Source organism: Melopsittacus undulatus, chromosome 3 (assembly GCF_012275295.1).
Source record: "Melopsittacus undulatus isolate bMelUnd1 chromosome 3, bMelUnd1.mat.Z, whole genome shotgun sequence".
In the NCBI taxonomy this organism is placed as follows: Eukaryota; Metazoa; Chordata; class Aves; order Psittaciformes; family Psittaculidae; genus Melopsittacus; species Melopsittacus undulatus.
The window spans coordinates 54092378-54118645 of NC_047529.1; the positions used below are offsets into that span (position 1 = coordinate 54092378).

Below are 26268 nucleotides of genomic sequence, written 5' to 3' on the forward strand. Positions count from 1 at the left end.
TACATGCAGCTCAAATAGAATTTCTTTGCTTTAATTACATTACCTGTCTGGCAACAGGGTTGTACCACTGCATAGGTTGCCTGTATACCAAAATTCTGGCCTGTGGGACAAAGTAAATTACCACAGGCTATGGATGCCAAGGTGATTCTTGGACCCAGCTCCTAGGCTTTGTCACAGCCTCAGCTGGCACCAGAAACTTCAGGGAATTACTGCTTTCTTCAAATTATGAATTATCCTGGATCCCTCCCTCATCCCCTTTATTTTCTCATGAGCACTGTACCCCCACTTGCTTTGCTGTGTGGCTGGAAGGGCCACATTCAGTGTGACTGACTAGACGTCTTATAACACAAGACAAGCTAAATAGGGGCCATACCGTCCTTTAATTTGTTTCCAAGGATGCACGCCATTGCTCTCTGCTTCCTTCATCATCCGTGCCAAAATACAGAGAAAAATGAAGTAACTGTTGCTGGACTTGTACAAGGTGGGGACCTGCTGTTCACAACAGCAGCTTTTTGCCAACTCAAACATTAACAAAGAAGTTTTACTAATACTTGCCAGACCCTTCAGACCAAGCCAAGGAACAGTAAAGCTACTGTTCTGAAAGAATAAATAAAACAGGAGAGATTGTAAGTAATAATAAATACTAATATCCCAAACACAATAAGATGCAATCCACACAATTAAAAAAAAAAAGTCCATTGCAACTATGTGCAAAGTATCTTTACAAGATCTTAAAATCAGTAGTCTTGCTGAAAAAATAAGAGTCAAAACCATATTGTAATTAATTCTATTGCTACATGATGTAATGGAACATAACATTTAAACATGATTTCTTAAACAAATATAGCAAATCTAGGGACACTGCTGTTTACTAAATATTGTAAATATATTTTACAAAAGTATAGCCATCAAGCTTGGCTAGAGGAGAATCAGAATTAATTACTAAAAATGGGGGACTGTCAACATACATTTTTATATATTCATCTACTTACCAGGTTCTTGCTGTAATGATCCCAGAGGATGGTGACAATAGAGAGGTTCAAGTCCCAGGAACTACACAAAGTTAAACAGCACTGAAGATGCATTCGTAAGTGTTCCTCTAACGCAGGAGTCTTTGAAAAGGGAATAAGAAGTTTATTGTAGGTGGGGAGCATCACCTTGTCTACACATAAACCTGATACTACTAGACTCTTGAAGAATAATTTCCTAATATAATCTTTAATTTAATTTACATAACATTGAGTAAATGCATCTGCTAATACAAGCAACGAACTAGAAGATAAAAGCTGACAATTGCATCCTGCAATCCAGCCAATATAACAGTTCATCACCATTTCAGGCATTCGTAGAATTATAGACACATTAAATAACAGCCACCTCAATATTGTGAATCTAACTTGAACATGACTGCATGGTGCAGAATCTTGCTAAAAGGTATATGGGGGGCATTAGCTATACTGCATGCAAGCTAACAATTCAGCCCTTCTGTTATGCAAGTCCAAAAGAAAGCTTATTTGCCACTGATACAAAGAAAGTGCAACTATTTGAGAGCTCATGTTTGTCTTAACAATGTTCCAAACAGAAGGATCTTTTCTTTCTGAATCATGTTCCTTCTCAACCCCGTGCAACATGGCTATAAAGCTAAGAACCCAGACAACTCTAAATCAAGGGCAAATAAGAGTCTTAAACACTGCAGGGGAAGGAGGGAGGTTTGCACACAAAAGGAAAGTGGCTCATAGGAAAGAAAATAGGAAATGTCAAACAATTTGAACACAGTGAAGTGTTCAAGTTGTAATCGTGGGATACCGAGAGTGGGATTCATCTCATCCAACTTCTGATGTCAGCAAAACTGGACTCGCATGGGAGCTAGGATATTAAGATCTTCCAGCTCAGACTGAAATCACATGTTTAATTAGCCTGTTTTAGACATTGGGATAAATACAGGATGACAAACTCTGGAAGGGCTTTTATTGTCTCCACTGGCTATAAAAATGGTTTAGTGGACCAGCTTGTGTGTAGTTATCTTAAGAAAAGACTTTTACACATGTAAGTCTAACATCTCCAGGATAATAGCAAACTTGTTCTGCGTCAAGAGAAACCCGTGACCTATTTCTAGCTTTCAAATACACCTAAACACTATACAGGCCTGGAATTTCTAACAGCATAAAATAAGCTAGAGGAATAAAGGGTTAATTAAAAAAGTATATACTGAATGAGTTTTATGACTCAAAATCATAGCCCCAGGGAGGGGAATGAAGGAAACCATGTCTCAGGTAAATACTGGGAAGTTTTCCCCTTCAGTTGTGATTACAGTGCTGAACTATATGCCCCAAGCTAATCCAGCTAAAAAAAAAAAAAAAAAAAAAATCACTGATGCCAGGTGATGGGGAAAGTTATCATTAGGTATCATTGCATTGTGTTGGGTTTTATTGTTTGTTTGTCTGGGGGGTTCTTGTTTGCTGCTGTTGTTTTAAGATAGTCTAGCATTAAGTACCTGTCACTTAGCTCTTACCCACAATGCTACTTCTTACAGCTTACAATGCCTTTGAGCTGCTTTCTTTCCTTGTTTTCAAGACTACACATGCTATACAAAGCAGTTATAACTTACCAACTTATCTCTACCTGGCTATACATTCATGTGGAAAACATTATTTGCTACACTTTATCAGAACACTGTAAACAATTACACCAATCATCTACATAACTTCTAAACATGCCTGCCTTCTCATGAACAATTAATATAGATAGGGCTTATAGCTTCTAAAGTGGGATATTTCTGCAACTTGAAAATTGAAATGGCAGTTTCAGTTGTCGTAGAAAATTATATATACAAGACATCACATATAACATACAAACCCCACTGAAACAGGAAAAAAACCTCTTCAAGAGAGACTTGTTAAAAGACCTACAGAATAAGAATGCAAATATAATAAAAATGCCTATGAGAGGTGATGTTCAAGTATTGTTTCTATGTATAACATAACTGTAACTATTAAATTAGTAGTCTTCCCAAAATAACATTACACAAAAAAAAAACAGTCAGAACCTCAGCCATTTTCAACAGCTAGTTTTTTAATGAATAAAAGTTATGATATAAAACAAAAAAACTGCAGCTGAACATATCTATTTCTCTAGAGAGCTACCTAGTTATGAAAGATGTAAAAAACCACCCTCAGAAAACAAACAACCAAATCAAAACATACACTCTTTAGAAAGAGAATGCTTAGTCTTAAAGCTGTAATTTGTGCATAGGATTGTATTTAGGATCTAATTCAACAAACAATGACTGCTTCAGTTAAATTAATTCAACAATAAAAGTGTTATTGTGAGCAGCTTAAATTTCAACCATTATTTATCTAACCAACAATAGTTTCAGAAGTTTCCAAAACCGAGATAGTACTGAAGGATTTATCTCAAATTTAATATGAAAGTTCTCCAGACTTCAAATATCCCTAGGATTAATAGATTCTCTCATTGCTCTTTTGCTTAAAATGGTCTCGCACTGCTGGATATACTATCAGAACTCTTGAGGTAGTCAGCTTTTAATTTATCACAGAAGGGAGGAACACCAGATATCATCAAAATGATAGTACTATCTAAACACAACATTTTTCTCTTATGACCTCCTACTGTAGTAACAAAATTGGTTTCCTAGAACTCCAACAAATACTTCTGTACCTCCTTTAGAGTAGAATTAAAGAAGAAAATATAGTGAAGGTGTAACAAAATTGAGGCAGAAATGAAACAACACAAAGCATTTATTTTCTAAAATGAGAGAAGGCTAATAAGACAGACTGCTATTAGTTCTTACAAACAAAAAAAGCTTTTGATTCTCACTTACAATACAACTTTGCAAACATAAATTCTTACACTGACAAGCCATGAATTTAGTCAGTTTGATGTTGCCTAGTACACAAATGCAGCTGTTAATATTCCTAGTATAATTTTCATTTTGTAGTACAGACAGCATTGTAAACCAGGTATACATTTGTCATTAGCCCAGTAACAGAAATCCAAATTACAACAGAGGTAGGGAATACCTCATGTAACTAGTTTCCCATAAATGCCCTTTTTTAGTGTTACAAATGGGAGATCTTTCAAACAAGCAATTGCCTTCAACTCTATTCATCAAGAATTATAAAAAGACAGAGCAGTTTCTGTCTGAGAAACTCACCAGTCTATGAACTGTTTGAAACTGAAAGGATGTATCCAAGGAAGCAGCACTCTGTATTTTCCCAGATATCTATTATTGTTCCCATCTTTATTTACATATCACAGATAGAATATTTTTGCTTCACATCCCCATTGGTCCCCTAACCTGAACAGCATCTTCACATCTCATCCTTACTCAGAAACAGGCTGACTATAACCTTATAAAGTTCCTACCTGAAAGCACTGCAGCACTCCTCTGTCAGCTTCACCTGGACAGTGAAGCTTTCTCAGGAAGTCTATTGCCCACAAATTTGGGCATATGTTGGATGAAGGTGGCTCAAACTGGTAGGGATCACTAAACAGCTTTACTGAAACTACTAATATGCTGTAGGTTTAATACTGGTTAGTCATTCCAATACTTGGCTGTCCTAAGAATGTGAAAACTAACTCCAGCTTCTGGTGATTCATCATCATTCTTTCTCTGTGACAATGCTACCTTACCCTCAAAACCCAGGTGTGCAACAGTGTCTATCATCTCTCATAACGCAGAGATTGAAGCTTACATGAAGAGAAATTGACACTTACTGGTAGGAGAGAGATTACCAATTTACATTACAAATGTATGATCTGCACCTTTTTCAGATGCTTTTGAACATACAGAATTAATGCATACTTGATTTCACATCCATTTCCTCCCCTTCCTTTCCATATTCCCATTCTCCTCCTGAACACTTACAGTCTACAAACTTTTGAAGATAGGGAGCAACAAGCACAAGTGCCTTAAAAGGATGATGGACATATTATGTTCTAAACATTATTAGGTTTTAAGCTCTCATATACTTAAAAATTAAGTTTTTAACCACCAATTCCTGACTTCTCTTGCAAAGGAGTGATCCTGCATTTTTTGCACAGCTATTACTGTGCAACAGTAGTATATATGCTGAAAAGTATGGCTCAGGTAGGTTTTACTAACAAACAAGTCATGCATTAGTGGGTAGTATCATCAACACCTTCCTGCTTTTCATCCAAAAGCACACTATTCTCCCTTTTGCATTTTCCTGCTTCTCCATGTTCCACTTCATTACTGATTTCTTGATATACCATTGTGTTTCTCATTCTTACATTTTTGGTCTCAGAAATACTCAGAGTATAAAAGGATAAGATAAAAGGTAAGACTGGCCACATGAAGCCAACAGATCAGCAGAGGATACAGGCACTATCTACTGATAAAAGAAAATCTTCCTAGATGCTCCTGAGAAGGCTGGTGTTTGGGGATAGGAAGCAAGATATATTTTTCAACAGAAGTACCTACATGCACTTGTGCATGCACATAATGGGGACTAATGCTCTCCAAGGAGCATTTCCCACAAGCAAGGAAAATAAACTAGAAGGCTTCTTAAGACAACTGGTAACAGTTGCAAACATATCCTTGGCAAATGAGGGTTTGTTTTCATTCTAACAGCGATTGTTTTTAGAAATTAAACCAGGTATTTCCCTCATATTACTGTTTCATGATTGACTCATTCAAATCTTCTGAACTTGGCCATCTAGCTGCCTTGCTAAACTGTCTAAAATTCAATACTTGTTTAACAGAAGCATCAAAAAGCTGTATCTTTTACATATACTCAATTTCAGAGTAATCTTTACTCAAAAAATATTCACAAGACAAATATTTTGTGTCTTCTTACTGTTTCTGACATTGGTGACATACAAAAAATGCAACAAAGGAAGGTATCTAATAAGCTACTCATAGTTTCCATGTCTCTTGCCTAAATCTCTCCAGTTTCTCTTACAAATAGTAAGCATCCAATAAGTGATGTTATCACTGGAGTTTTAATGTATATGCACAGTGCATATTCAGTTGTATACTGTGAAATCATTCAAAAAGAGTTAACCTTTTAAGCTGAAAGACTACATAAACAAATGTGCTTATGTACAGCAGGATTTTTCAACTTTTTAATACTTTAACATAACTATCCAAATGACTACAAAATATCTTTTTGTAAAAACTGTAGCTGTAATAAGAATTGCTCCATACTCTAGCTGCAACCACAGTTGCTGCTATGAGCAAGGCAGTAGTAAAAGAAATAGCTGTTTTCTTGTCTACTTTCAATAACAGAACTTTGCAGAATTTTTTTTCATCTGAGGAAGATGCTTATTCCCTTCTTAAGCATACAAAATTTAAAGAAATTATTTTTATAGGTGTTGCTGATACAGCATTTGCAATTTGTACCATGCAACTTCAGAACAAATTTACAGAGCTGCAACGTAACATATTTAAAAGCATGATGAACAGCATATTTAAAAGCATTTTAAAAGGAGGTCAATTCTGACCTCTGGGCCATGAAGCACTGCATTAACAGTTCTGCAGAAAGAAAAATGATAAGGTATGAAATGAGTGCTCAGAAACTAGAACCTTATCAGTAAGAGCTCGATTCAAGCCTGTAAGACAAATTGCACAGCAAGGCAAGTCACCTTCCTGCTGTGATGAGGATATAGCTGAATTTTCAATGCAACTGACTATCGCCTTCATCATGTCTCCTCAACTTGATATCCTCACATTCAATATCTGGTTTACATTTTCTAAGCATCCAGTTCTTATTCTGAATACATCTTGTCTGAGTAGCCATATACCTACCCTTCCAGGATAATTATCTTCTTCCTTTATCTGACAATTTAGCATCACGCACAACCACTTTTAAGCAAGTGTAACTGCTAACAAGGAGGGAACTGTATGCTGCCATAGTTTACCTACATCAAGGATGCTCATTTACCTTGATAAAAACACTAGAATTCCCAAAATATACTTATCAGGTGGACTTTGTTTCATGTACTGTCTTTTCCTGAAAGCATACCTGACACCTTCCTTGTTCATTATTTCTTCCTTTACACACTTACTTGAGCATCAGTGGATTTTTTAAGGAGCTCTTCCACAAATTTCCAGTTGGATTCCTTCTGTTTCTGAAAAATAATAATTATCAGCAAGAAACAGCATTTGTATTCCTCCCAGGAGTCATTATATAACAACATGAAGATAAGGAAGCAAGAGATTTTCAGAAATGTTCATTTCATGACCGCTTACTGTAGTCGTCACTGAAAGTAACTTTCCTGTTTTATGAATGTAATTGATAAATATCCTAAAAATTAGGCCTCAAAATAAATGAAGAGCAAAAAAATAAAGAGGATACAATTTAAACTTGACTCATTTGCAACCCCAACCTTTGCTTTAAGTAAAGAAGCAAAACATTCAGGCATTTTTGATTTGTATGAGCAGTATATCTTACAATTTCTTTAACATTCTGTAAAAGGAAGATATAAGTGGTAAGAAGGAGGAAGAGGTACAATCTCACCTTTTCTTGTTTTTCCCTTTTCAATGAAAAAAACACTTCTAACTTATATTTCCCTATGCCAAACACTAAGAATTCTTTTAGCCAGTTCATTAAGAAGTTAGCCATTTGGTAATGGCCTATAAAGATAAGAGAAAATACAGGATATGTCAAATATGGCCCATAATTCATACTCTTCAGCTTGGGAAGACACAGATCTATCCATTCAAATCAACTAGACCAAGCTAGTGAAGTAAGAGAGTTGCAAGGTGAAGTATATTAAGGAAGGGAAAAACTATATTTAGGCAAAATAGGAAAGAAAATGGTAGAAAGTTTTGTAACTAAGACTGCTTCCCAGGGAAAAATGTGAAAGGCAACCAAGCTAACATGCTGCCAATTCTAGGAGGTAAAAAAAAAAAAATAGAAAATAAAATCATCTCTTGCACTAAGCCATATATGTAGCTTGTGTAGATAACTAGATGTGTGAACACAGACCTTTCATCAGTGTCCTGCCTTATACTCATTCCCTCAACTACCACAACTGTTAAGCCTTATGAATTATTCTGAAGATAATTCTATACATTTACAGAATAGTTAACAAAAAAGAGCATCTTATGCTTTGGTAATTGAAATATAACTACTTTCCAGCAGGCAACACCATCATGCCCCATCCTCCTCTGCTATTGAGTGAACTAATTAATGCTGTGACTTTGCGACAATTCCACACAGAACTTTAGAGTACCAAGAGAATTTTAAAGATTAACTCTTTAAAAAGATGTACTAACACTTACATAAGATAACTTGACTATTAGTGACTTTATATTTTTGCACAAGACTTATGAAAGTTTACTGATGGAAGCAAGTGCAGTCTATGGACCATCTATGGAAAAAATATGAATGAAAGGACAGATCTGCAGAAAATTACACTATAGCTGTGATTTCACAATTCAAGAACTTGAGCTGTATCAATTAAGGAGTCTCTGCTGCTTCCTCCTCATCCTGCCAGCTGCTCTTCCTGCCTTCACAGCTGCAGCCTGCCACTGCTCAGTTGTTCTGATACTTCTGTTTGTGGAACACAGTGTGAACCAGATCAGTGAAACAACCTAGAGGTTTAGCAGAGAAACAATGAAAAAGGGAGGAGAGCCTGACCTAGGTCATAGAACAGGAACACAAATGATTGTGCCATAGCAGTGGAGAGTGTATCATGTGTAGGGTGGCACACAGAACTTAAGCTGTGACTGACACCTAAGCTTTTGTAACAAGAAACCAGAGCTAGCATCCTGTCAGGAGAAGCATCTCCTGACAGGATGCATCAAGAAGTAACCAAGGAGTAAAGGCTGCACTCCAATAATGAGTAAAAGCCAGGAAATGCAGAGTCAGCATTCCCAGACAGTTCTAGCTAGTACTTTAATCAGATTTTTGTCTACTGTATTTTAGAGCTTGACATTATGTGAACTTCTATACACTGTCATGGTCATACGGCAGACTCCAAGTAAATCTAGTCAACTGCTCTAAAGCCAGATTGATAAGAGATAAGTAGATATTAGAGAGTCATGCTAAATGGCTACAAGACCTCTTAATGTCCAGATCAGTTTGCTCATAACATTCTTTTAGCACTCACATGGTCCAAGGACACAGGATCTATACAAAAGATGTTTATTGCCAAAGTTCCAGCTCACCTGCAGTATGCAGATCACTTTACAAGATCCTGGAGTAATCTAGGGCAAACTCCTGATGCCAGCAGGAATTTATTACAAGACTGCACCCAGGTTCAAGCCGAACTCAGGAAATAATGACACCAACCACCTGCTGCACTCTTTTTTTTTTTTATTAGCCTCAATCATCTTTGATATTTTAGCAGACCTGTGTCATTCAAATCCCACTAGATTTACATCCTAACAGTATTCCCTGTTACACTGTGAACATGGCATGGCAACTGTGTACAATTCATTCTTGTCAGAGAATACACAGAATCTACATTTCTTACTCCAAACCTGCTGGCTTATAACAACCTTCTTCCTCCTCCATGGTGCCCTAAAACTAAGCCTAAAGACTTTACAGTGCATAAAAGTGCTGCTAAAACCAAAAAAGTAAGCTAAGACCCTACGGGTTTGTAGGAAGCAACTTTTTCAAGGACTAACAGCTGACTACCTGGAAGAGCCATACTAGGCTTCTCATCTTGAGGTCTGTGTTTGCATATCTTGCCATGTAGTCATTTCACATTACTGTACGCAAGGCAAGCATTCTTAGCCCCAGGTAATTCTGCCTATATTTTCCTAGCCCCCAGTATATTGAAATTGAGCCCTGCAATGTTCAGAAGTTGCGGATTTCCTCATCAGGTCCCATTTGGTTTTTAAATGTACAAATCTTGCTTTTCAGAAGAGTGAAGTGAGACCTGAGTGAGGGGTTATGGAAAGAGACATGTACCGTATATCCCTTAGAACAGAGTCTCGAAGAAACCTGGCCAAAATTTTCTAGTTTTAAGAAAAATGGTTTAAAGTATATGAAATATATCTTCAATATATATGAATCACTGCATGTTTGAAATTACATTATATGAGCTAAAGGGTAAGAAATAAAAGGAAGAAAGTCTGAAACCTATTTAGAATTTTAAAAGCTTTCATAACCTCAAGGCCATGCAGACCACATTAAAAAATTGAAAATCTTCCACAGATGACATAGGCTTAGAGGCAATTTTTGCTACACAGCACATGAATAACCATCATTATGACACATCACCCTCCCACCTCTGATCACAGTTAATTAAAAGAAAGCATGTGTCATGAAGCTATCACATCAGATGTTTAACCAACAAAACAGGACTACACTGAGCCCTGATGTAATTCCACTGACTTCACAAATTTATAATCAGACTATTTTATCTTAAAATATTCAAAGAATGTTTGAGGTTGTAATTTGAGGGAGGAAGAACACCTGAAGAAATGCTTACGATCAACTACCTAGGACAGACTATATTCTTGTGTGTGAAGTCACTGTTCTTACTGATAGAATTTTTTTGTAAGCACCAATGACACTCAAGAGAACAGGGATCCCTGGACAAATTCACAATCACACTCTGATGCTAAGCGCAGCTAACAGTTTGAACATAAAGACTACTGGAATCATCAAGAGGAGTATGCACAGGATGTTCTCACAATTTACAGATAGAGATTTGGAAATTACCTTTTCACAAATGGGCTCTAAGGAAAAATTGTTATTTAATCTTGGGCAAGTTACTTCCTGTCATTGTGTCTCGAGATTCCTACTTTAAAATAAGAACAACAGGAATTCTTTTTTCCCATTCTACATCTGCTTAGCTTATTTAAATAATATAGTGCCTGAGGCAAAATATATTCTCTCATGAGGCTAAATACATAGTATGTATCAGTACAAGAGACAGGAAAAAATTCCAATGATCAAAGTAAACAGTAACACCGCATTTTGATTAGGGCATAAAATATAAGAAACCCAGGATAAATATCTGCTTCACTCTGGTTTCTATATTCAACCTGGGAATAACCTTTCTCTCCATTTAAGCTCCTCTATAAGCAATAATTCTATCTAAAGTTCCTCTGAAATACATGACAGACTGTGGTCCTTTCTGACTACCACAGTAAGGGAGCAAAAGCAAGGGAAGCTTGGGACAATCTTCAATGTAACCACCAGATGTGGTCTGCAATTTTTCACCATATGAATGCGTAAGAAGTTGCTTCATTTTGCCATGGTATTATCAGAAAAGTCTGAACAACATGATAAAGCGCAGCCTGCCGTGGGATCCCAAGGATCTGTCAACCTGCAAGCAGTGGAAGCATTAAGTATCCCACACTCACCAAGTCCTCTAGTTACCCAGAATGGTCATGAGTTTTATAACTAAGTATTCGAGCAGTGAGATAAACCTTCTCTATACTTTGTTTTTTTGACAAATTAGGGGATTTGCAAGTTAAAAAAGAATGAAAGTAATCCTTTATTAGAAAGTCTAATTTTACCTATGATTTAAAGTATTCACAGAAGTTCAGCATTTTTCATTCTCTGTTTATATACTAATACTTTTAAAGATCCAAGATGATGGGGAGGATTTTAAGTTATCGAAACAAATTGATCAACTGATGTGATCAGACTCTTCTGTTTTTATAGATCTGCAGTTTACACATGTGTTCCAATACTTTAACCTTTTCTCCTAAGTCAGTTGAGGAAATCATGGTAAAGATCTTAACAGAAAAAGGGTATGACCTTTCCAGCTTTAAATTAAAAATATTAAATTACAAATAACAAACAACACTTTAAAAGAAACTGCAATTAAGCTAAATTCACGGAAGAAGCAATATATAGCTGGTGCTTGGCTAACTAGAGAATATAAGCAATCCAGCTGAAATACAAAAAGAAAAAAAACAAACCAAAACAAAAAACCAACCAACCAAATAAACCCCAAACACTACAGTGAGGCAATAGATAAAAGAACAGAAGGGCAGATGACAGACAACAGCATGACCTAATTCTCCTTAGTGAGAAAACCACTATGAAACAAATAGCCCCAATAAACCAAAACACTAGATTTCTGAGTCTGCACCTTTCTCTTTGGCTTTTAGTCAGCTCCCTCTGTGGTCAGTTAAGAAAAATTGACAGCTTTCACATCTCTTAAAATGGATGAACTGCCTCATCAAGTGCCTATTTCCTTCCCAATGAATGAAACTTAAAATTAGCAAGAGACTTAAAAGTCAAGGTTTACATGACCATAGAATTGCAGAAAACTATGTCAAAGTCCATGAAGCAAATTTAATAAATCAGTACCAAGTATGGCCCTCATACATCTTACAGGTATAGGAATGTGATGTGTGGGTCTAATCTAGGCCCCTTACAGAATTCATGGTAACATCAAGTCACTTACAGTGAGGTTCACAGACAAGAACCTGATTCATCAGGGACTAGAACTAGCCTGCTCCATCTAGTTGGAAAATATAAGGCCATCTAAAAGCAAATAACTTGCAGCTCTACTTCCAGAACTTTCTAAACTGAAGCTGGAATTCAACAGTTACTAGACAATGTCTATTCGTACCAACACAGAAAATTAAACTATATACAAAAATATATATGTACGCCTCACTATACCATTGCTGCGATGCAAAGGGAATGTTATTAGAGTTTATCCAGAGCAAAGCCACTGGTTTAAAGAATAAAAAAGCAGGATTAACAATTACACGGTCAATGTCTGAGGTTTATACTTCATGGGGTATAATCTAATGTGTTCACTTCCTAAAACAAAACCAGTGAACCATTTATCCTGCACGCAGGCAGTCTTAAAACATATGCTACATCATTAAGTCTATGTGTTACTAACTAGCTGGGTTATTTCAAGTTGTCTTAATAATCTACTGAATATCTGGTATGAAACATCAATATGTCAAGGGCTCTTGGAATGTTTACTGACTTGTACAAAACACATCCTAACACCACCGACTTCAAAGGACTTTCTTAAGGAGTGTGAAAATTCCTTTATTAGAACATGAATTTTTGTCTATCAACAAACATAAACAAAGTTAGACACCTCAATAAATTATAACAACTTTTAGATATTTAGGAAAAAAAGCATACCTACCTTTTCATCTAGGTTTCCATTACGGTCAAACTGGTAGAGTGAGGCCACATGACTAATAATCCACCAGCTAAAACTCAAAGGGTCTTTACACTGAACTGTTTGAGAACCAGACATCCTTTCAGAACTACTTGGCCTTTCAAAGATATTCTTTAGAGTTTTGTTCACCAAGCTCCAGAAACTCTGTAGAAAACGCAAAAGTAAATTTAAACTGTGTTGAATAATAAAGCCTATGTTAACAAGTTTGCCTACAGTACTGTCCTATTGATTAATTTGCTTTTATAGAGAATAAGCGAGATGGCAGTCATTTAAAGAAAATAACAAAAAAACAGTGTTCAGTATTACCAGAGAAAACTGGGAGCTACTTTTGAAGGTCCTCTCTAAAATGCCAGTAGAAAGCAACATGAAAATATAAGCTTTGGTAACAAGGAAGAACAAGGTGCAAAACTTCACAGACAAGCTTTTGGAATGCTGATGTGCAGATGGAATGGTGCACCAACACTCAGATGAGAGAAATTAGAGTTCATTAATGAAGACTTTCATAACAGAGTTTTGAAAAACTTTTAGTGGCAGACTAACCTAACCAAGTGAAATATAGTAGTATATAGCAAAGAATCATTCTGAAAAACAGCAAACTGAGGGTCAGAATCCCTGTTTTATTTTGAATTTGTTCTAGCACTGACAAACTGATTAATACTTTTTTGCTCAGATCCCTGCCTACCCTACATACTGCTTCTTACAGACTGTACCTATCATCCCTAATTATATGCAACTCTCTGGGACTTCTTTGCACCTGCATTTCACCTACCTTAGCTGGGTCCTGATATCGATGATATCTTATGCTTCAATGTGCTAGTGCAAACACTTAACACTTATGAAGTTTCACTTGTGCTGTCCACCTTTACATCTGTCATTCATGAGTAAACAGCTATCAGTACAAACACTCTACTGTGAATTACTTCATTCTATACTAAGTGAACTCTGTGCAGAACTTATTGCACAGAGGGCAGGTCTGGTTTTATAAAGATTATTTCAGAAAAATTTCAACAGATTTTGACACTTCTTAGTATTAATTCAGAGAAACATCATCTCAATTCTAACCAGAGGTCAAGAAAGAAAAATACAGTGAAATATTAGGAAAGGAAAAGAACAAAATAGAAAACATCATTATTGCAATGTATAAAGCCATATGGCCACCTAACTTGGAATACTACATGCAATCCTGGTAGTCTGCTTTTGAGGCAGGATCTACTAGTATGGAGAAAGGTTCAGAGAAGGGTGACAAAGATGACCACAGGTAGAGAATGGTGCTTGTAAAAAGAATGACTGATACAGTAAGAGTTTTCAGCCTAGAAAAGGTAGAAGGTAGGAGATATAAAAAAAAAAAAAAGTAATATAAACTCATACTGACATAAGGAAGGAGAACACATAGTGATTGGCTCTTTCAATAAAAGTATAATGGACATAAAGATAAGTCAGCAACTACAGGATCAAAAAACAAAACCCAGGTTGTTCTTGTCTAAGTAGTTAAGGTATGGGTATCAAAGACCGAGACAGAGACTACATATATCATTAGTCTGCCTGTATCCATGTTTCTAATGCCTGAAAATGAATCATTGCATGACATAACATAGAAATTGCAAATATTTTTTTCTTTTTTCCAATAGGTAAAGGCAGATTCTTTCCTTTAGTTCTACCATACTGCTTTCAGAGTCTGTTCCTGTGCATTACTTTCCTTAGCACAAGGAGCGCTCTGTCAGTACCCTACATCATAACTAAACAGTACACTCCAAACCTAGACTCAGGACTTGATGCACATTTAAGATGGAAACCTAAAGCATCATAGTTAGCATGCAGTTCTCCTAACACAAACACGAACTTCAGTTCCATCATATGTGAAGTCATGCATTCATGGCAATCTGGGAACATTTGGCAACTGCATTGCATACGTAACACGCATGCATATGTAACAGTATTCTTTCATTACCTCTGTGTGAGTCCCTTTATTTCTATGGTCCAGCAGCTGAATAAGTAGAACCCATAATTCTTTAATGCAGGTACAGGGATAATGGTGACTACTTAGAGCCTCAGAAGGTCTCACCTGAAAGAGAATAGGCAATACAATTATTCAGAGAAGTATAATTTTTAAACTGCATTTTATGTACCAATATTTCAGTTGTTTGGGGTTTGCTGCAGTTACATAATACAGCTAAAATGACAAATTAGAAGGTGCATTATTTCTAATGTATCTCATACAACAAAGACCATCTCCTAATGCTACGTAACTTACAGGTGTGCTATTTCTTAGTTTCTTCTAAGCCACTTTCAAAAATTATTTAAGCGTGTGAAAAAGGAATTCTGAGACCTAAATGAAAAGAAATTGCAATAAATACTGATTCATTGTCTGACAGTAGGGAAAAGATAAAATGATTGATGAGATTTTCTTGATGTTCTTGGAAGATAAGAAAGATTTAAGATAATTTAATAGTTATTATTGTTGTTATTTTTAACTGGAAAATACTTAATGACTAGGCATAATGCTAGTAAAATATGTTTCTGCTGGCATGAGGATGTTAATGTTCCCACAACATTTCACAAAATTTGCTTTTCAGTAAACTTACTGCAAGGCATTCTTTTAATATGCAGAAAACAGCATATTTCAAGTAGTATACGTTATTTGATTACTACTCCATATTTAACAAAATTCACTTAGACTGATGCATTTCAAATGCAAAGCAGTCTTCTTGTGATTCATCCTTCAGCTTTACATTCCCTGAATTGTGAAACAAAACAGCAAAAGGAATTGCTAAATAAAAATTCTCTGTGTGCTTTAATGTTTTTAAGACCTACCAGCACTGTATTTGAATTAATCATAGTATAGACAAAACTTTACTTGCGCTGTCTTCAGACCTATGGATCCACTGAACTGTATTCAGAAGTGGCAAAAAACATTGAGAAAAGCTTTGCTGAAATTGCATAATTAAGCACATTTTAGTTTCAGCAGAGACATAATGACAGAAATGTAGAAAGAAGCAAGAAAAGGCAGCTCAAACTCAGTTTATCCCTAAACAATGAGAAGTCCAAGTCTGAATAATCAGCCCTTCTAAGGCACTCCTAATAGTCACCTAGAGAGCCTAATTCATCTAACCCCGTTCAGGAGAAAGAACTGTTCCTATCCTTCCATGACAGGATAAAGAACCTAGGGTGACTCATTTAGACAACTGACTCCTAGATACCCAGATCTGATGAGGTGAAACCTGAATTTTTATAACCTCATGCTCTTCCTGATCCATTCATGTACAGCTGTTCTCAAATCACACTGGTACTTAAAATAATTTCTGAATTTGGAAACCTAAAGTGCAAATTAAAAACAAAATCAAAATACACAATGCCAGTGACCGCAGCAGTGTGTGAAAGAGACATTAAAGAAGTGCAAGTAAATGACTAAAAACCACACTCCCACAATTAGAAGAACAAATATATCAACAATAATTTCAAATCTGTACAATATTCTATAAGTACACAAACTTTTATTTATCATCCATGACTACTGCTTTCATACAGCTCCAAATCAGGTTTAAATATAAATTAATTATAAATATTGAATGTGTTTATAAGTGACACATAATTAGTTTTCCTCTCTCTGTAAAGAGCCCTTCTTAGCCTATGAAATTGCCCGGGTGAACCCTGACAATTTATTTTACAGTATCATGAAGACTGAAATATTTAAAATAATTCTATTATTCACACTCCACATAGGCTTTTAAGAGTTCTTCATGTGCCTACACCTCCCCATGCTTTTACTTAAAGATCTGTTGTGAGAATCTCTCAAGAACCTGAATTAATCTTATGCAAATATTATCTTAAGAATAAACATCAGTGTTACCACTAAAGTTTATTGAAAAATTCATTATTTAACTACTAACTGCCCAAAACTGAAGCACCTCAAAAATATTCTGGTTATGGCTCATCACCAAAGAGCAAAACAGATTCCTCAGAAAGGATAGGTCTACTTATTATAGATGCACTGTAACACAAGCGTTTTACAAAAGTATTAGGTAGATAGACTATCTCACAAGTGAGTTTTAGGCCTTTTACATGGAGCACCGCTTGTTGCAGCATCTAGGTTTCTTCATCTACTACTGTGGTCTTCTAAATGACAGCAAGATCTCTTCTGCAGGAGACGTGCACTATCCATCCAGGATAGAGACTGGCTAGTAGTATCAAAGTAAGACACTATACAGGTACTGGATAGACTAAGGATCACTGAGACATTGTCTTCTTCAGAGATAGTCTGAATTCCTCTTGCAACATCCTTGAGTTCAGTACCCTGGTAAGAATGGTGATAACTTCAAATTGCAGTACTTTTGGGACAATAGAGCTCTGGTGCCAAATATATGCCTTCTGAAAATGTAAAGAAGATATCCAAGAATACACATTTCTATGTCAAACGTATCTCAGAGCACAATGGCCTCAGTTACTGATCAAAGTAATGCACCTTGATACCAAAGCTGTTCAAGAAACAGATCTGATAATATGAGTCTGGAGGATCAGTGTTTATATTCCGTCCTTCTAAAGATACCCACATATGTTAAGAACTACACTTCTGAATATTCTCAGCCAAAAGCTTACATGTTTTAGTGATGAGCTGACACTGTCATCTATTATGGGTACCAGTTGTGCTCCTAAAAATTTTGAGTGACATTATTTCAATCACTTATAACAATGAATGCATACTAGAGGAGGCACCAGCTGAAGAGACTTAATCTAGCTCAAGCACAAGCTCTACTTCAGAAATTAATCTCAAACAGAACTAGATCGGCCTAAGCCCAGGAAGCACTGAAGAAAAAGTGGTGGCAAAACAATCTCTCTGTAACATGCCTCTGTGGAAGTAGAATGAATCTGCCATTTTAACATCTGACATTGTCTATCGTCAAGCATAATGGCCAAAAGACGCTATTTGAACCTTTTTAAAAAATTACTCCCATCTATTTACCTTTTGATAAGAGAGGAGGCTACAGTATTATCTAATAATTTTATAGATCAAAACTGATTTAAAAAACCATAACAGCTCTCTACAGATAGTTTAAAAGAACAGTGATCAAAAGTTAACACAGCTATTCCTGCCCCACCCCCAAATAGTAATATGAAAGAAAGGGGACTCCATTTTCCATGTCTTTGTACTAGAAAAAACATAAATTATACAGTGGTCAGTGCTCCTCATTCTCAGAGTTCAGTCTTGTGTCCATCTAAAGCTGCTTTCATAATGACACAAAGATTACACAGCTTTTTTACTAGCTGCTATATAGAGCTATTATGACTCTAGCTTTGGAGTGCTCAAAACAAGTGAGAAAAACACTGCAGCTATAGAAAGAATGAAAAAGAAAAGAGAAGGACAAGTTTTGTCTTGACAAATGTAAAAGCACTGTAACAGAAAGAAAAGGTTGCAGAAATAGGAGCAGTGTAACAACAAATCGTAATATGACATTCTGTAAGTGTCCAGTTAGCTTACTGCCAGGATTATAGCTATTCTCTTTCTGTTCCTGTTGAGAGAGTTTGAAAAGATTTTTTTTTACATCTATAGCTGTAAACCTTTTACACTGTGCCATGTTTGGCACTGAACCTGGAACACTGAACTTAGGAAATGTGGCACTCACTTCTGCTCTGTACACAGTGCATTTCAATATTACTCTCTCATTCAACTGCCAGATGGTCATGAATAAATATAACACAATTTGAGCTCCTAACAAATAACACTCTTTAAAACATCGAGATATAAAGCCATACATAACATTTAAAACCTAGTAGAAGTTATCTATGCATTGTTGCAATATCTAATTCATATTGTTCCTAATACAAGCATATAACTGCCCGTGTCCTATTATAAACAAAAAAAAGTTACCTTCATATACTTGTTGACAGACAAGCTGATTAGATCAGATATGAGATTTCCACAGTGTGTTTCAAATAAACTGATACTGGTTAAATTCTCCCCCGTCACATTTATGAAATTGTTAGCATATACAACTTGTCCTAAAACACAAAAGAAAATTAGACCTATTTAGTCCTGGGTTTGGCTGTATGAATAAAAAAAAGAATTTTTTTTTTATTCTATATATTTTAGAATTGGGATGTTGAGCTGTATGTAATTGTAATTTACAAACTAATTTGAGAAAGTTATTGCAAAGTTCAAGCTAGTCCCTTCCTTTCTACACTGAAGTCTGGTATTATTCTGGTTGACAGTAAAATAGTTTGGCACTGCACAGCCCTTTATTGGCACAGTTTTTGCAGTGGAATAAAGATTTATTTATCTGCAAGTTCCTCTTTCTCACATGCCAGTGCGCATGTTCTGAAATCATGACATGTTTTGCAGATATGCAAGTTGATGACAAACAATTCTGGAGAGGTCTAACACTTTCGTATGGATGTGTTGATGTAAAAAGCTGGCATGAACATATTCCAACTTGAGCATTTGTAGGCATTATCACAGATAAAATGGTAAAATTAAAAGGCTGTAAGATCTTATCCCACTAGCTTTCAACAGTACAACTCCTTTCACATCAGTGAAATAGAAGATATGTAGAACGAAGCCTGTATTTTATTCATGGAAATGCAGGGTGAAGCCTTGAACCTACTATCCCACCATTGTCTTAGTAGTGTGAAGTTTCTACTCAGTATACATTACACAACAAGACAAGATTACTGCACTATTACTCAGAACTTTATCTGGAAGTCAATATAGAATTCTGAAAAACAGACTGCCTCCAACAGTTTCCCTATCCCTTCTCCAAAAGGCCCCGCAAAAGAAAACAGGTTATCCCACAGATCATACAAGAAACTTAGAATTATAGAACCAACAGCCAACCCACACATCATCCATTAGCACAGACATGCATAAACAGAGAAGATGCTTTAATCTGAGCAAGGCTGTGTTGTGACAGCACCCAGAGCAGGCAAAAGCTAATCCAAGAGTTCAGATTCAGTACCAGTTACCTGGGCTAAACATACAGTGTGTTCTTTCTAAACCTCAACATTACTCTAACTGTTGCAATTCCTATACGGAGCTTATGTTGATAATTTATTATAAGGGAGAAGGGGGACTGTTTGTAGTGACAGAATGATTATAAAAGAAAATACATTTTTGTAATTTATGTTGCCAGCATTGGCATGCTTTACAAAGCAAAGTTCTCTTCTGTATTTTAGCAGTTCTTCAGCAAATTGAACTACTTTGAAGATGGGTTCTTCAGTTGTATTGTACTCTGTGACCTTTTTTATCTAGCTTCTATGAACAGCTTGCTCTTACCAATCTTTTTGCTCTTTTGAAGGCTTTTTAAGAAAAAAAAATAAAATAGGAATTGCCTTAGCTCTTGCTGCATTTTTACAAGCTCCTCTGACTAAGGCAACATTCTTCTTTTGCCCAGTATTTTCTTAGTGTCCCAAATGGTTAACAATACAATTTCTCTCTTCTGAGATTCTTTGTTCTGGTCCATCCTCTGACACTTTCCCTACGTTGTTTTCATAAAACTTTTCTTTACTGTTATGCATTCTGGGTCTCTGCAAGGGCATTTTTTTAATGTGATGTCAAAAATGTACTATTAAATATTATGTTGTAAGCATCAGTTGAGCACAAACTTCATCATCTTGGTTAAGAACAAATTCCTAAATAAGATTTAATTTCATCTTCATTACATGAAGATTCATGAAGAACCTGCCCTCACTGTATTTGAGTTTACCCCATCAAATACCGCTGTACTTAAAAACTACCAAAAGTAGTAAATGATTCTGGATAAATGAAGATAAGAAATATAGGTAAGTCATATGTACAAGAAGTAGTTCAAGAAAAAAAATCTGCATACTTACTCATAAATTTTTCATCTAGTACATGAAGAATTTCTAATAGCATCCAATAAATATCCAAGTAGAGATGTAGTAAATGCCACGATGGGGGAAAGAGCTGCGATTAGAAATAGACGTGTTTATTTTTCACATTTCTTTAGCAAATTCTGGATCCTCTACTGAGACACACAAAGATGGGCATGCATTATGCCTGCAGTGAACATTATTGTTATCTATGATCAAATACTTTGTAACATACAAACATGCTATTAAGTTAATGAAAAAAAAAATACAAAACCAAACAAAACTACAAAACCTTCATGACAACTAATTCTATCTGTAGAGGATATTCGTGAAGTCTTGAATCTGAGCTAAGCTATAATTTAAACACAATGTCTTGATACAAGCTTGACAGATTAAAGCACCCTTAGTCATCCTTTCCTTTCCAGAAAAGTATTAGATAGCACACAAAATGCCAAAGTGTGTCTTTTAATAATTCCAAAATGTCAATATTCTCTTCCTCACAGTTTACTTGAAATTACTATTTCTTTCATCAGTTCAACAGTGGGCCTACTGACAAGCTAAACAAAACAGGAACATTCAAAATGCTGCTTCTCAGCAGGTCATTCCCTTCCAGATACTAGTTTATATAACCTAAGACTAAAGCCCCTTTTTATTCTCTAAAAGATTTGAAAGCATTTGTTATTATATGTATGCACAAATCTTAATGGTGTATACTTCACTAGTGTTTAATGTTTCAGTGTCTGCTTCCGTGTCTCCACTTTTCTTTTTTATATACCTGATCTTTTCCTATTTTGTGTCAGGATTTCAGAATGTAGGTTTTAAAAAGTACCCCTTCCCCTGGGAAACTCAGAAATTTTAACTATAAGTAAATACAAACCAGAGGAATTTTTTAAACTTGCAATATAAAGTGTAACTTAAATTTCAGCCTGAAGAAATACGAAGCGTTATTCAGCCAAAATTTAGCAAGTTGAATATGTACTGTTACACAAAAAATAATTTTATATTATAAGAGACATTAACCTTTGCCTGATGTTGAATAGTAAATGCTGCCAAGACACTACTAGGGAGCTCACAAAGGTGACCAATGTGCATGGTCAAAGCATGAAGCTCTTCCACTAGTGTTGATGGTAACTGTGCTTCCAGTTCTTCATATGGATGGAGTATTCCATCACTTTCATCTTTAGGGGGTTCCAGATACCTGAACATACATACACAGACATACAATCAGAAAATGGGTAAGAAGCAGCCACACAATGTTCAGTACATAAGTTAGTAAATTGTGTTCAAACCTTACCTGAAGATGAAAACTTTCACATAATTCAAAAACTGAATACATTGATGCCTGATGCTCTCTGCTTCAGAATGCAAGTTTGCAGCTTGACCTGAAGTAAAAGAGATCAATAGCTTAAAGCAGATGAGCCCACACTATAGAATCATAGAATAGTTAGGATTGGAAAGGACCTCAAGATCATCTAGTTCCAACCCCTCTGCCATGGGCATGCATTCTCCACGTTAAGCAAACCAAACCACTGGAAAGCCACCCTATCCTGAGCACAACTTGGGAGGTAGCTGGTGGCAAACACCCAGTTCTCAATGTCATCTTGCTAGAGGGATCCATATTTCATCTTATCATCTCAGGTGCATATCCACATACAGAGAGAAAAGAAGGCATCCGGTCCCTCAAGAAAGGAGCCAGAGGCAAGCAGTAAGTGCTGGAAGAAATCATTCAACCCTAGCACCCTGCTCTCTGTCTGCTTCCAAGACACATTCAGAAAAGGTATGTGTGAAACAGTTTCTCAGCATCCTTTCTTCTTGGGGGACTTAAGCAGGTAGATTTGTTTGGAAACAAGCTTTGTAACTTCTCTTCCTAAGAATCAACGCATTGTTGCACAGCCCTTTAAATGGTGTAATGCCAAGAGCCATCCATTCACAGTCCTGCAGCCTGCCTTTCACCTGCAGCTCTGTATCCTTTCAGCTAGTTATTGCAGCTATGTGTCTCTCTTCCTTTGTTCTCTGAAGCTGTTGTTCTCATGTTACCTTCCTTATTTTGCACCTGCAAGCTCAAACACCATTATTACAGCAGACATTCACTGGAAGCTACTGCCACTGGTGTGAGAATCACTCTTAACTCCCACACCTTCCTATGTAGCTTTCAGCTTACACTCCCACACCTTCCTATGTAGCTTTCAGCTTACATTTGGTGCATAACAAAGCAGAGAGAGTCATTTAAATACCCACTGACTACTTCCCAATACTTAGCAATCAGTCAGCCTGTAACACTTCTGATGCCAATCACTGGAGCATCATAACTGGTAACAGCAAATAAGTTTGAGCAGGCCCTCAGTGAAAGTCTATCACACTAGAAGAGATGGGTGGCAAAAACCCTTTGCCACCTGCTGCACTGAGCTGCATGTCCACAGAAAGGCAGTTGCCTTTGCTCCTCTCCCCAGCTCACCACTGGGGAGTCTTTCCTTTATTGGTCTCTCTGTTCCCTTTATTTCCCCCCCATGCCCTCCAGGTAACCTTGAAGCTAATCTATGCCACTTGTTACAGACCCCACAAAGTTTTGTGCATATATGCTTATCTCAACATCTTTCAAGCAACAACACTCACTGACAGAAGCAAATAAACTGGTACAAGTACCATAATATTCCAGTGTAGAGCCTACCCCCAACTACATCAGAAGCCATAGGATCTGCCATGGTAATGAACCATAGGTTTAAAGACTCAAATCACTGAATTATTTATAGACATTACCACTGCTTTGCAGCAGTAAAAAAAAAATAATCTGAAGTTCTCAGAAGATCTGTTTAAGCAAGATTTTATATTACAGTATTCTACTACAAAATCTTTTATAAAGTGTCATAAATCATTGAACAATGAAATAAGTGGAACAAACCAGCAACACTAGAGTGCTGAGAACAGATCAGGCATTTTCAAAACCAGAGAAAACAACACAGAGCATAAGAAAAGATTTTATACGGTTTCCACATTACACAGTTCTTAGTACCAGGACTCCAAAATTCATTACGACTGATAGGGAATGAAATTAAATGTACAATATCGATATCTGTATAAATATATATGCACAACAAAGATATACTGAGGGGTAACCTGGGGGCTTTAACAGTGGCAATAGCGCATTTATCTACAACATCAATAACACCTAACATCACACTGCCTGCTGTATAAAGGGGGAACTGAGTCACAGATGTATCAGTGACTTGCTCTAGGTCACAAAAAAGCCTGGTGCAAAACATAAAATCCAACGGTTACTTATTTTACCAGCTTATGTGACAAGAGGACGAACAGGATACAGACAAGACAACCAAGCAGATGCTTAAATTAAAGGGGAAAAGGACTACAGAACAGTTTCTTGGTGTCCAGTTACCAAAAAAAAATATGGTTCAACTGTAATTTAAAATAAGGTTATTTCCACTTATGTATTAAACATCAGCAAAATTAGACTTTCAAGATACAGTCAACAAAAGCATATGACAGAAGCTGGATGATAGATTCATACTGATGATTTACATGGCAGAGCATGCCAATATCAAACCAAAATAATAACAATGCATAAAATTATTCACTCCTACTCTTAGAATAGTAGCAGTGTAACTGCAGCAATAAGAAGATACCATAGTCAGTTTATTTCTGAGTAATTACTGAACTTCTCAACTTGCTAAGTAATTCAGCCTTCAAACTTACAATAAGCCCAAGGCTGCAATAATCCTTCAGAAACATACTACTTCTCGTGCCTTAGTATTTAATTGAAATAAAGCATTTTGTAGCAATCCTATTTTATCAATCCTGCTGCAAAGATAAACTAAGTTTGTAAGTAACTTTAAACTGAACAAATATTACTAACTTGTTTAAATGTAAGCAAGAGAACACTGAAAAAAGTCCCAACCCACTATTTCTGTAAATAAAATAGTTATTGGGAGTTTTGAAACAACTTTCCATTTTTATAAATGAGTTAAGTTTTGCCAAATTCTACCTTAGAGATGACATTGAAGCTCAAGTCAAATTAATGCAAAACCCACCACTGAGGTCAGAAGAGTCAGGATTGCCCTGGCCACCAACTGTACAGGCAGATCTGGTTCCAAACCAACTCTCAACATTTTCACTATCGATTTTCACACTACCTTACATCATTTGGCTGCCTGTATTTGTACCTTTACTGCAAGTTTGTGCTGGTTATATGCTGTTCTGTTGCACAGTCCATGAGCCCTTGGTCACGAAAGAAAGCACAAGCATTATCTGCAATAATATATTTTAGTAATGAAAAGACAGTGATACCTATCCCAGTGTCAAACTAAATGTGTTAAACTTACCAAAATCAGAAGAACTCGTTTGTACTAAGTCTTCCAGTGTGTATATCTGTTGCCTAATTAAAGGAATACAGAAGTTTATATTTATATAAAGAAAAGTTATTTAACTACATTCTAGTAAGGTCTAAATAGAATAGAGAGATGAGAGATGAGAGATGTTTCTTGTTTTGTATTTCTGAATAATCTTACAGAAATGTACCTTAGGAGAAAGTATTCGTAGAAGGCAGACACATACAAGTGTGAAGTGATGGCAATAGAATTCTTGCTTGTTTTAAAAACATTAATCACAGTTACAACAGATATAAACTTAGTTAAATATTTGGGGAAGAAAAAAGCAACCACACACACAAAATCCCTGAAAGCCATTGCCCGTAGGTGACCTTTCCACAAGCATAACTCAACTTTATATTTGACCACAGAATAAACCTGAAAGTTAGCCCTCATGGCATACACTCAGAATACACTAAATTAGTTCACTGTGAATGAGCACTAGTAAATTCTGTCAGCAGATTTTCCTGCTTAGGGTGCTCTGCTGCTTAACTTGAACATAAAAGATAAAACAGCAAATTATACTAAAGGAGAGTGTCTCTAGAAAAATTAAAACTCAGTTGAGTTTTGAAGGAGCAGGAAAGCACTTTTAAAGGACCTGCTAACTGACACTGCAAATGAAAATTAAAAATAGCTGTAACATAGGTAAGTGCTCAGCCATGTTCTGCAACAGTTATTTTCAAGTGGTCTTCAAGTATAGTCTCCACAGAGATAACATGGTACTAAACTGAATACATGAAAAGCGCAACTGTGCAAGACAGACTTTTGAGAGAAAATGCTGCATAAATTGAGGAAGAAGCTCTCTGCCTCGTTTCTTATGCAGTCAAAGCAGCAACTACTGAAGGATTCTTGGATCCAACCCACATCAAATGTTCTTACTGAAAAAAAAAAAATAAAAATCCAAACACAAAAAAAACCAAAACCCAAACCAAAACCCCTCAAACCAACACCCCAAAACAAA

At 36.2% G+C, this 26268-nt stretch overlaps 1 protein-coding gene across 1 annotated transcript in view; it reads right to left on the reverse strand.

Annotated features, from left to right (window-relative positions):
• The window catches only part of MMS22L (MMS22 like, DNA repair protein), a 90902-nt gene that overhangs the window by 57380 nt on the left and 7254 nt on the right, over window positions 1-26268 (reverse strand). The window contains exons 4-13 of the mRNA XM_031045457.2: window positions 25263-25315; window positions 22223-22310; window positions 21949-22126; window positions 20929-21022; window positions 18971-19101; window positions 15056-15169; window positions 13072-13251; window positions 7051-7113; window positions 993-1112; window positions 374-597 (exon numbers count right to left, since the gene is read on the reverse strand). Of these exons, the coding sequence (XP_030901317.2) occupies window positions 374-597; window positions 993-1112; window positions 7051-7113; window positions 13072-13251; window positions 15056-15169; window positions 18971-19101; window positions 20929-21022; window positions 21949-22126; window positions 22223-22310; window positions 25263-25315 (1245 nt within the window). The remainder of the gene's footprint in view (window positions 1-373; window positions 598-992; window positions 1113-7050; window positions 7114-13071; window positions 13252-15055; window positions 15170-18970; window positions 19102-20928; window positions 21023-21948; window positions 22127-22222; window positions 22311-25262; window positions 25316-26268) is intronic.